Genomic DNA, 12,549 nt, shown 5'->3' with positions numbered 1-12,549 from the left:
GAACACCTCCTTTCTCAAGCTCTATCAGTGTCTGCAATAAACAACTATTAAACACTTCCTTTTATATCTAACTGGATGGAGAACCAGCCAATCACATGTCAACGCCACCTTGTGGCGACCAATCCCCATCCATGTTACCCTGCGGACTTGATGGGGAACTTCCTTTCCAAAAAAGCGGACATGCGTACAGACGGACGCGTCATCCTATGCAGCCGGGGCGGGGAGCACACAACCGGACGCCGAGCGCACAACGCCGACCAGTGAACGAGAGGCAAGAGATGACATCACCCTCTGGTCACGCCTACCACATGGCGGACCAGATGGGGAACTGCCTCTCATACAGCCGCAAATGTGGCCGCGCACTTGGTAGACGTATTAAGAGTATAATCCATCCTCATGCAAAAGAAAGATTATATAATCCAAAGTTCATAGTGGATGCTTTTAGTGATTATTATAGTGATTTATACAACTCACCGAAAATATTATTTATAGTTTTCTGAGCTCTTTAAAATTACCAACTATTTCTATAGATCATTTGAACACCTTAAACTCTGACATTTCGATTTCTGAGGTAATTGATGCCATAAAAAGCATGAAACCTAATAAGACTCCTGGCCCAGATGGGTTTACAAACTATTATTTTCAGACTTTTCAGGTCCTTTGACTCCCAGACTATGTAATTTGTTAAATTCATTCATTCAGAAAGGTGCATTGCCTAAAAAATAACTTTTAGCTAGAATTTCTATTCTACCCAAACAAGAGAAAGATGATAGTCTTACTTCTAGCTATGGACCTCTATCTCTTCTAAATGGAGATACTAAATTATATTCAAAAAGTATTGCTACCCGACTTCTAAAGATTCTACCTACTGTAATTGGTCTTGATCAAGTGGGTTTGTGAAAGGTCGGCAATCCAGTGATGGAACAAGACGGTTCATAAACCTATTACGTTATACGGATTTAAATACGGTGCCTTCTCTGTATCTTTCTCTAGATGCAGAGAGGCCATTTGATAGGGTTCATTGGGGATTTCTTTCAGCAACACTTAAAAAATTTGGGATAGTGGGAAATATTCATCAAGGGATAATGGCATTATGCACAGCGATGTACTGTATATTCTGGCGTATAAGACTACTTTTTAACCCTTGAAAATCTTCTGAAAAGTCAGGGGTCGTCTTATACGCCGGGTGTCATAGATGCCGGGTGATACGCCCTATCCTGTTACCAACTCTCAGATCTCGCTGCTAAGGACTATAGTGAAGCGGCGCAGGTGCACATGTACGAGATCAGAGAGGCAGATAAGGAGGTATATAGGATACAAGGGCGGGGCCAGAAGGGTGAAAGAGGCTGACCAATCCAGTTAGGGAGAGTTGACCAATCCAACAAGTCAATGGCCTATATGCTGTTATATATTGGGTACCACATACAATACAGCACCTGTAACAGTTCATACATAGCACCAGTATATGATTTTTTATTTTATTTGGTGTGCGTTGGAAGAGGGGTAGTCTTATACGGGGAGTATATCCCAAACTCTATATTTTAACTGGAAAAGTTGGTAACTGGAAAAGTCGTCTTATACGCCGGAATATACAGGTAATCTGGGTGTCGGCGATAGCTGGACCCCGAATTACTTCTCCCTCTGAGCTGCTATGTTTTGAAGGGTAAATCATAATTAACAATGCCTGGAATTTGTACGGCAGCAGGGTGACCCGTCATTCGGCTCAACCTGCACCAAAAAATGACGGGCAGCAAGAACAAATGCACGCGATATTGATAGCCATGCTCTTCCCTGCCATGAATACAGTTTTCTCTCAGTGAATCAATAACAGAATAACAGTATCTAGTCTAATTCTAGGATTTTGGAAATATGTGACATTTACCTTGTGGTGATCTGGGTACTGAGTGCCGGTAATAAGGTCTAACTTCCTCCTCTCCTCTTGCTTCTGATGACAAGAATGCTTGTGCATCACTTCCGTCAACATTTTGTAAAATAACTCCTCTGAGCCATCACTTGGGGGGGGGGGGGGGGGAGGGGGGCTGTGGTGGTGAAGGTGGTGTTGCCCACAGCCTAAAGATATTAAAAACAGTGCAGGAAATTTGGGCGCAGCCGGCGTCACCATAAGCCATAAAAAGAATTACGACTATAGCGGCACTCAGTGAGTAATTTGGGGGCCGTCAAAAGACGGAGTTTAAATTACTTTTGAAACACTGTAATTCCATCGCCAGCAATAGCTTGAAGCCAAAATACATTATTCCCCCACTATCCATGGCTACCTGGAGAGGGAATAGTAATTATCACTGCTGGGACTTGTGCAGGATCAGGGTAAGCCATATATCAGCCCAAATCTCCTGGTGGCTATTTCATAGGTATGCCCCACAGCAGAGGAGGAGGAGGGGGCAGGACCTTTGCTAGCTGAAGAGGTAAAAGAAGATCCAGTCAACTACCTCTTCTGCATTCTGGGAAGTAATAGCACGTCTCTTCTACAGATTAGCACTTATGCAACGGGATGTCACACCACCATAAACCCGACTACCTCTGCATCGTGATGAGCATAAATTTCACATAATTGTAATTTTGCATTGTAATTTGCAATAACGATGCAAAATTGTAATGCAACATTTCTGGAAGATTTGTAATTATTTTTGCATGTAAACGTAAATTTTGCGTAATTTTGTTCCAACTTTGGAGGTTAATAGCAAAGCCACCATACATGCCATCACCAAAATTGCTATGTGAAATACTTGGAACAAGGCAAAATTGTTGAAATTGATTTTAAACATGCAAAAAAAAACGTTTTTTAAACTGTAATTTTTCTAAACTTTAACGGACCCTTATCAGTGTGCTTTCTCTAGAAAGTGCCGCTCTGAAACATCTGCCTCAGGTCGCATCATGGTAGATCCGACAGTGAGCCTGTAACAATGTGATGCAGCCACATTCTATACTATAAGGGGTGGTGTACTATAAGGCCTCGTTCACATCATTTAGCGCAGATGGCTGTGCGATCGGAACGCAACACGTCCGATCGCACGCCATCTGCGTTCCTATGCGCTGCGCTGCAGATCCCATTCATTACAATGAATGGGATCTGCGCTGCGATTCACAAAAATGCGTGCAGTACGCGATAGCGCAATCGCGCTGCTACGCAGCGCATATGATGGGAACGGTAGAAGGGCTGTCTATGCCCTTCTATCGTTCTTGCACGTCGCACACTATACGCGCTGCCAAAATGCGCACGGCAGCGTGTATAGTCTGAACGAGGCCTAAGCTACACACACCAAGAACAGTAACGAAAAAAAAACGTACCAGCAGGATCAGTCCTGAAAACTGACTTTCACAGTGAGGATCAGTCCTGAAAAAGACGTTTGGGGTCTCTAGCTAGTGAGCTTTTGTAATTTTGTTGATTTCTGTTGAATGTGGTCATTTCGACCCCTTTTACATATACCGAGGCCCTTTTTACGATGTCACCATGCGTTAGTGTACCCTGCCACGGCTAGTTGCAAGGCTAATAAACGTCTATGGAGACTTTAATACTTACCCAATGCATCGCTGTGCACCGAAAGCATTTCATTTGCCGCAAACCTGCAGCAAAGTCATCTGTACGTTACCGCATGATCCGTGCCTTCCGCACGGATTATGCAGTCATGCCAGTCTATGGTGACACAGTAATTGTGAACGACAGAGCTCGGTGTGACACGGCGCGCATGCGCAGAACAATGGGACTTCCGGTGACATACATCCTGCCCAGCAGGGATTACGTCACTGAGTGGGGGCAGGCCTATGCAAATGACCCCGACGGCGCACTCTGCTGCAGGGTCATTTAAAATACTGATTTCTGCAGTGCGTTGATCCCGTGGCAGGCCCCACCCAAGGTTAGTAAATCAGCTGTACAAAAACAAACTCAATAGTAATAGGATATCAGCCTAATTAAATTTGCCAAACTTGTCTCACTTTAAAGTGAACCCGAGGTGAGAGTGATATGGATGCTGCCATATTTCTTTCCTTTTAAACAATACTAGTTGCCTGGCAGCCCTGCGGATCTATTTGGCTGCAGTAGTGTCTGAATTACACCAGAAACAAGCATGCAGATCTGACAATAATGTCAAAAACACCTGATCTGCTGCATGCTTGTTCAGGGGCTAGGGCTAAAAGTATTGAAGGCAGAGGATCAGCAGGACAGTCAGGCATCTGGCATTGCTTAAAAAGAATTAAATATGGCAGCCTCCATATACCTCTCACCTCGGGTAAACTTTAACAAATTACAGATTACCCAACAAGCTCATGGTGAACCAGACCTCTTCAGTGTGTAAGGAGCTGAAAGAGATCAAAAAGCATCCTTACTAAAATGCCATGCAAAACATTCGTATTTCTCGCTCATAAATTAGTATTTGTGTGTGTAGTAAAGGCTAACTTCAAAGTTCAAGCCCATCCTGTCCACTGTGTCATTCCATGTTCTCAGTCCATTGATATCGCCTCTCATCCCCGAGAGCTGTGTTTACTCAAAGCTTGATGTTGTAAGACGAGAGGCCTACGTTTTCCACTGTATCAGCACTGCAAATAAACTCTTATGTTGAAATAACTCTTACCACCAGCCAAAATGTTGACTATGACAAAGTTCTCAGTTGTCTCTGGCCAGGACGGAGGTTGGTTCTTCTACTGATCGCAGATGCTATAAAAGAAACCAGTGAGAACTGACTAGGGAGTTGTGCGAGCCATCATGGGGCTTCCTCTCCTTCTCTTCATCTGCCTCTTTGCCTTTGCTGCACCAACTTTAGCATCATCTTCTGAACCGTAAGTGGGACGCTGTTAGCACTTACCTTGTGTAAGCAGAAGTACTGTTTGTGAACTATGCAGCTACACACGGCAGGGGTAATCTGCTGTAACACATACTAGCAGAAAAAGAATAAGATTAAATGGGGCCCCCTAGGCAAAGGTAGCAAATTTCAATGCCTAGGTTTGCCTTTCAGAGGATCTGGCTCTGCATACAAGCTTATACCCATCTCTATCGTTTCTTCATTAGCTTTGTCGTAAATGTTTAATTACTAAAGAAAAAATGTTTTTTTCTTTCTTATTATGCACTCTTATTTGTTTTTGTTTTTTCGTTTTGTTTTTTAAAGGTAACCTAAAGTGAGAGGGACATGGAGACTGCCATATTTTTTTCCTTTTAAAGAGAACCCAAGGTGGCTTCCTAGGAATGAAATCCTCACACAGAGGGTGGGTCTGCCTATACTGCCCAGCCTCTGTTGCTATCTCAATCCCCCCTAAGTTCCCCCTGCGCTCTGCTATGCCCCATAAATCATAGCCGCGCTGTCGACATGCAGCGTGTCGCAGCGGGCTGTGTTTACCTCTGTAGTGTCACTCTTGCCACTTCCCCCGCCTCCTGCATAGCTCTGGTCCCCGCCCGTGACCCTTGCCTCCAATCAGCGGGAAGGAAAGGGACGCGGGCGGGTACCGGAGCTATGCAGGAGGCGGGGGAGCACGCAGGGTGACACTACAGAGGTAAACACAGCCCGCTGCGACACGCTGCGTGTCAACAGCGCGGCTGTGATTTATGGGGCATAGCAGAGCGCAGGGGGAACTTAGGGGGGATTGAGATAGCAACAGAGGCTGGGCAGTATAGGCAGACCCAGCCATTGTGTGCAGATATCATTCTTAGGAAGCCACCTTGGGTTCTCTTTAAACAATTCAGATTGCCTGGCTATCCTGCTGATCCTCTGCCTTCAATACTTTTAGCCATATCCCCTGAACAAGCATGCAGCAGATCAGGTGTTTCTGACTGAAGTGTGACTGGATTGGCCCAATGCTTGTTTTAGGTGTGTGATTCACACACTACTGCAGCCAAAGAGATCAGCAGGAGAGAGATCCAAAACATGCTTGGCACCTCAGAGGTGCCAAGCGTGTTTTGGACGTCTAGCCGTGATACTCCGTATGTTTATTGCCTGATGAAGCGGGATATCCCCGTGAAACGCGTTGTGAATCGTTTGTGGATTATTTAATAAATTGTCTTACGCTCAAGTGACAATTTTCTTGTTCTTTTTGGAGTGGCCGGTCCACCGCCGCCACCCGAATATTTTAAACCTTTTAGTATATTTTTATTCTTTTGGCGCCTCTGCACAGCTTACTATCCTACCTAATAGTAACAGTAATAATAATCCTACCCTGTGTCTCCGCAGCCCATGTCAGTGTGTGTGTGTGTGTGTGTGTGTGTGTGTGTGTGTGTGTGTGTGTGTGTGTGTGTGTGTGTGTGTGTGTGTGTGTGTGTGTGTGTGTGTGTGTGTGTGTGTGTGTGTGTGTGTGTGTGTGTGTGTGTGTGTGTGTGTGTGTGTGTGTGTGTGTGTGTGTGTGTGTGTGTGTGTGTGTGTGTGTGTGTGTGTGTGTGTGTGTGGCCCTGCTTTGCGCTACTGCGCATGTTTCACAGGGACAGCCGTTGGACAGGAGCAGGACAGCCAGGGGGCTGGCCGGCGTTGGTGGCGGCGGTGAGATAGACCTAGAGCCCATTTTTTAACGGGCTTAGGTCTACTAGTCAAATATAAAACCTAACTTTTCATTACCTACAATACTTGTTAGTGGTCAGACACAGCTTATTAAAGGGGCACTATGGCGAAAAATTATGTTTTATAGCCACTGTACTATGCCTAGCTGTTTGTAGAGCATAGTAGCTTACATGTAGTGAGGCACAGGGGCTTTTTTTTTTTAAACACTGACATCACCTTGTATACATTATCAGTCACGTCGGCAGAAGTACCTTTCCGACGCCACTTAGCCTGTTCCATGTAGTTGTAGGGAGGCAACTTTCCCTGTTGCTGTAACTGACGTTACAGTTTTCCCCTCTCTGCAGCGCTGGAAGGTTTGTTCTAAATTTCAACTGCACGATCGTGCAGTTATAGTGATCCCCCATGAGCCGTAAAGAGTAGCAGCTTATGTGCTGTGAGGGGAGTGGAACGCACCCTCCCTCTTACGTGAGACGCAACTGCATGTGAGGAGGACTGTGGAGGAACACATCATCATTACTGATGACGCTGCCTGGCAAGGACCCCTGTAGCTGAAGCTGGCATGTGCTGCGCAGACAGAGCGGCAGCTTGCAGAGCAGACACAAGCGCTGTAGCTGTGTCCTGCTAATTGTACAGTAGTTGTGATTGTTTTTTTTGTGGTGAATTTTTTTTTTTACCCAATCGTTTTTTCAGTATTTTTTTCTAAAGCAAATTGCAGGTAGTTATTCAGCCAGAGTAATAAAAAAAAAATGAATAACTACCTGCAATTTGCTTTAGAAAAAAAATACTGAAAAAACGATTGGGTAAAAAAAAAATTCACTACAAAAAAAAACAACAATCACAACTACTGTACAATTAGCAGGACACAGCTACAGCGCTTGTGTCTGCTCTGCAAGCTGCCGCTCTGTCTGCGCAGCACATCCCAGCTTCAGCTACAGGGGTCCTTGCCGGGCAGCGTCATCAGTAATGATGATGTGTTCCTCCACAGTCCTCCTCACATGCAGTTGCGTCTCACGTAAGAGGGAGGGTGCGTTCCACTCCCCTCACAGCACATAAGCTGCTACTCTTTTCGGCTCATGGGGGATCACTATAACTGCACGATCGTGCAGTTGAAATTTAGAACAAACCTTCCAGCGCTGCAGAGAGGGGAAAACTGTAACGTCAGTTACAGCAACAGGGAAAGTTGCCTCCCTACAACTACATGGAACAGGCTAAGTGGCGTCGGAAAGGTACTTCTGCCGACGTGACTGATAATGTATACAAGGTGATGTCAGTGTTTAAAAAAAAAAGCCCCTGTGCCTCACTACATGTAAGCTACTATGCTCTACAAACAGCTAGGCATAGTACAGTGGCTATAAAACATAATTTTTCGCCATAGTGCCCCTTTAATGTAATAAAAAAGAGTAGGGATGCGTGTTCGGATTACCCCACTCTAATCCAAATCCAAATTTACCGCAACTCGTAATTTTAGCCCAGTCACAGAACCCGGAAGCATTGAACCAATCAGAGAAAGCAGAATATTCCGCACAACTTGGATTACCGCGGTGGTTTTAGACCAATCACAATCCAGTTTCCAATTTTCTGAGTTTTTTGTCCTATTTTGCATTCTCTGATGCAAGAAATGACAAATAAAATGCTCCTTGGGAATTTGAAAATCAGGAAAACAGAAAATCAGAAAAAACAGAAAATCGAAAATCGGATAAACAGAAAATCGGAAGTCGAAAAAACAAAATCGGAGATTGGCATTGGAGGAAATCGGAAATTTCCACTGAACGAGAAATGGGCATTTCCGATCATTCCTAAAAAAAAAGAGTCCTTTAAGACACGTTTCATTTAACATTGATTGCCTAATGTACGTTTCTCGGCCCTATATGTGGTCGCTTCTTCAGAGGCACAGTTTTGCAAGCCCATAGGTTTGTGACAACGGACAGGTAAAAACACCCAAGAACGGGTTTTGCATACATGTATTTACATCTCTATTTACTTTATTGAGTCTATTCTCTTATGGCCAGAGAGTAAACATGGCCCTAAATCTTTTGTAAAATGACCTTGGATGTTCATCTCCTGTTGTTTTCAGTTGCTTGTAGAAGCAATGTGTGCCAGCCCCTCCTGCCACTAGAGGCCATTGTTACTTCATGGAAGGTGGGCTGCTCATTTAATGTAATAGAACACTACATTCCTGTGTAGCAAAAGTGACCTTTGTGATTGGGACAGGGGTAATGTTGGTCAAATAGCTCTGTGTTCATTTTACTGGCCATTCGATTGAACATTTCCAAATTCTTTGGGTTGGCAAAGCTGAACGCAATTTATTGCATTGAAGTAAATTGTGGCCACTTAAAGCGTGATTGTCAGGCACAAAATCAAATTCCATTTACCCAATGCTCTGTGCCCATTGTGCAGTCTTGAGCCTGCATTGCAAACACTCCAATCTATTCAGAAATGGTTCTGCTGTACTAAATCTCATCTTTGTCTTACTGGTGCTATCTACGCCATCACCGAGGAGAAGGGAGCATGTCATCACCCCTCCCACATTTCTGCTCCTCACTGATTGGTTGAAGGCAGTCCAGTGTGGTATGAGGCTGAAAACTGATCTTGCTGTGCTCACAGGTTTACAAAGCAAGCTAGATATGACAGTTCAGAGTCTAGGAGGAATAAAAAGGAGGAAATTACACCAGGACTGGCTTCAGTCAGAGGAAATCAAGATGGAAAATGCTAGGAACAGCATTCTCTTTATTGACTATATAAAAGTCACTGAAATCAACATGTGGACAGTACAATACATATGTCGCAAAGGAGAGCAAACAGATATCCGGGCACCAGCCAGCAAAAGTACTGCATAAACTCCTTTATTCCTTCCCAAAGATCCCTGACAGAAAATTGCAAGGCCTAACAGCCGTTTCACAGATAAATCTGCTTCTTCAGAGGCAACGTTGTTGCCTCTGAAGAAGCAGATTTATCTGTGAAACGGCTGTTAGGCCTTGCAATTTTCTGTCAGGGATCTTGGGGAAGGAATAAAGGAGTTTATGCAGTACTTTTGCTGGCTGGTGCCCGGATATCTGTTTGCTCTCCTTTGCTACAATTGTACCTGTTTGTTCCGGAGGCACGGCCTACAACCCCTGTTACCCCCTTGGGGCTGCCTACCAGGGCATTTAGTGCCACCCTACGTGCTCTCTTTTTTCTGCACAATACATATGTCATGTGTGTAGAACAAGTATTCATCTACTTATAGTGATGGCTCGAACGGTTCGCATGAAAACGTATTCGCATGAAAATTAGCGGTCGAACGCAAACTTTATGCGAGTTCGACCCGCCCCTATACTACATCATTGGGCTAAACTTTGACCCTCTACATCACAGTCAGCAGACCCATGGCAGCCAATCAAGCTGCACTCCCTCCTGGAGCCCCCCCCCCTTTTATAAAAGGCAGCAGCGTCGGCTATTTTCTCACTCAGTCTGCTGCAGTGTTAGTGAGATAAGGGAGGGAGGTTGCTGCAGAGATAGGGAAAGCTTAGTTAGGCTCTTTATAAAACAATTTTTCATCAACTCGGATTTCCAAATCTTCAGATGTATGGAGGCCACCACCAGCACCCTTTGTGTGCCACTCACCGCAAGATGTAGACCAACCAATGGTCTATATACACATCGGGACCGTTCCCGGGTCGTCCCCCACCTCTCAGGCACCAGATAATGACACGATCTTCCCTTTAATCCGACTTTGCTCTTGGTTACACCTCAATAAAAAGCCTCATATAGTACAGTATTGCTTTAAAAGATTTATTGTTAAAAAAACAGATTGCACTCACATGCTCCTTTGTAAAAGTTTGCTCAGAGTAATTTGTTTAAACGGGCTCTCCCCCGTGTTGATGGCCAGGGCTGGCAAGCTCCAGGTAAGCGTATGGTCCCTCTCACCTCCGCCGCGCGCTCGGTGGGTGGTAGAACCTTCCGTGTTTGCCGCCTCGCCGCCACTGGTAGACGCTACAAGTTCTTCCGCATCAGACTCCGCCCAATCGATTTCGTCACAAATGACTCATCAGGGGCACGGAGTCTGATGCGTGTGGCTTCCCTTAAATGTCTCCTCCTCCGTATCGCGTCATACTATGTCCGCCTCCCCTCCGCAGCCCGCAAGTTCCGCCATCAGTAGGGCAAAACGCCTTACACATATATCAGCCATATCTCAAAATTTCAAAAAAAACCTAACCTAATTCTAACACCAATCACTACTTTCACAGTTATATTTATGAGTTCATATCTTTACACATTCTGCCCATAACAAAACTCCCAATCATATTAAAATACGGTATACAGCTATATGAGCGTCATATTGCCCTTATACATCCTAAGAAAAACACTGCCTAAAATTACTACCAATATAAGTTTCCCACAAAGGACAAAAAAACCCCCAAGAGCTGACCCCCTTGTGGTCTCAGCGCCACTTCACTATACTAGAGAGGAACTACTTCTGGCACGATGGAAATTTCTATAGTCAGACGAAAGGATGCGCCATGGGGGCAAGCTATGCCCCGAGCCTGGCAAATCTGTTTATGGGTAAATGGGAACAGTCATTGATGGAGACAGAGAATCCACCTAGATTATGGCGGCGCTTCATCGATGATTTGTTCTTCATATGGAGAGGAGGAAAAACAAAATTAGATGAGTTCCTTGTGCATCTCAATAACAATGACCTGAACATTTCCCTTACTATGGAAAGCAGCCCTGACACTATGCACTTTCTGGACCTGGAGATCATGAGGGTGGGAAATATGATGGGTACAAAAAGTTTTTTCAAGGATACTGATAGAAATGGCTACATTGCAACTGACAGTTGCCATCACCCGGCCTGGATTAGGGGAATACCCAGGGGTCAATTCCTAAGAATGAGAAGGAATTGTACAAACATTCAGGACTATTATGAACAGGCAGAAACACTAAAAGGTAGATTCCTGGAAAAGGGCTATGATGATATGAGTCATTTGTGACGAAATCGATTGGGCGGAGTCTGATGCGGAAGAACTTGTAGCGTCTACCAGTGGCGGCGAGGCGGCAAACACGGAAAGTTCTACCACCCACCGAGCGCGCGGCGGAGGTGAGAGGGACCATACGCTTACCTGGAGCCTGCCAGCCCTGGCCATCAACACGGGGGAGAGCCCGTTTAAACAAATTACTCTGAGCAAACTTTTACAAAGGAGCATGTGAGTGCAATCTGTTTTTTTAACAATAAATCTTTTAAAGCAATACTGTACTATATGAGGCTTTTTATTGAGGTGTAACCAAGAGCAAAGTCGGATTAAAGGGAAGATCGTGTCATTATCTGGTGCCTGAGAGGTGGGGGACGACCCGGGAACGGTCCCGATGTGTATATAGACCATTGGTTGGTCTACATCTTGCGGTGAGTGGCACACAAAGGGTGCTGGTGGTGGCCTCCATACATCTGAAGATTTGGAAATCCGAGTTGATGAAAAATTGTTTTATAAATAACCTCATTGATGGACTTTTAATTGTATTGTACAACTGTTTTTATTGATGGTATACACCTACTGAGCCCGGACAAACACTGTGAGCGCCACCTCTTGATGAGTTTTTATTATTGATATAGAGGAGGCGAACTGGTGAGATTGTCTGAGACACAACTGTAGGGAAAACTGCTGCTGTGAGCGCTAACCTCTTGCTGAATGTTAGTTAGGCTCTTGTTAGGCTTGTTAGCTTGCTCCTCGCTGATACTTATTGCTAAAAAGCACCCCAAACAGCTCCTTTGAGAGCTAATGTTCTTGTGATGTGTTTTTTTTGTCTGTTGCAGCTAGCCCTTGCTAATTGCTATACTGTGTCAGGCCCAGCACATTCAGTGCCTACCTTTTCACTGCACCTGTGTGTGTGACAGTGTGTGTGACAGCTGCACATTGTGTTGATACCAGTCACTGCATACCTGTTTACTGCACCTGTGTGACTGCACATTGTATTTACTATTTTCCAGGTCAAAGAGTTCACTTCCTGACCTGCGTCAGGGAGTGAATGAAAAAAGCACTCGGGAAAAGTGCGTAGAAAAGCGCTTTTAACAAAAACG

The 12,549-nt window shown here is 44.8% G+C and overlaps 1 protein-coding gene across 1 annotated transcript in view; it reads left to right on the top strand.

Annotated features, from left to right (window-relative positions):
• The first annotated feature begins 4,646 nt into the window (after window positions 1-4,646).
• LOC137535930 (alpha-2-macroglobulin-like) overlaps window positions 4,647-12,549 on the top strand; it is a 203,547-nt gene continuing 195,644 nt past the window's right edge. Inside the window, exon 1 of the mRNA XM_068257820.1 lies at window positions 4,647-4,791. Coding sequence (XP_068113921.1) covers window positions 4,718-4,791 — 74 coding nt within the window. The 5' untranslated portion in view covers window positions 4,647-4,717. The remainder of the gene's footprint in view (window positions 4,792-12,549) is intronic.

This window comes from Hyperolius riggenbachi, chromosome 10, assembly GCF_040937935.1.
Source record: "Hyperolius riggenbachi isolate aHypRig1 chromosome 10, aHypRig1.pri, whole genome shotgun sequence".
NCBI classification, from domain to species: domain Eukaryota; kingdom Metazoa; phylum Chordata; class Amphibia; order Anura; family Hyperoliidae; genus Hyperolius; species Hyperolius riggenbachi.
The sequence above is the reverse complement of the archived record's forward strand: the minus strand, read 5'-3'. Positions and strand labels throughout refer to the sequence as shown.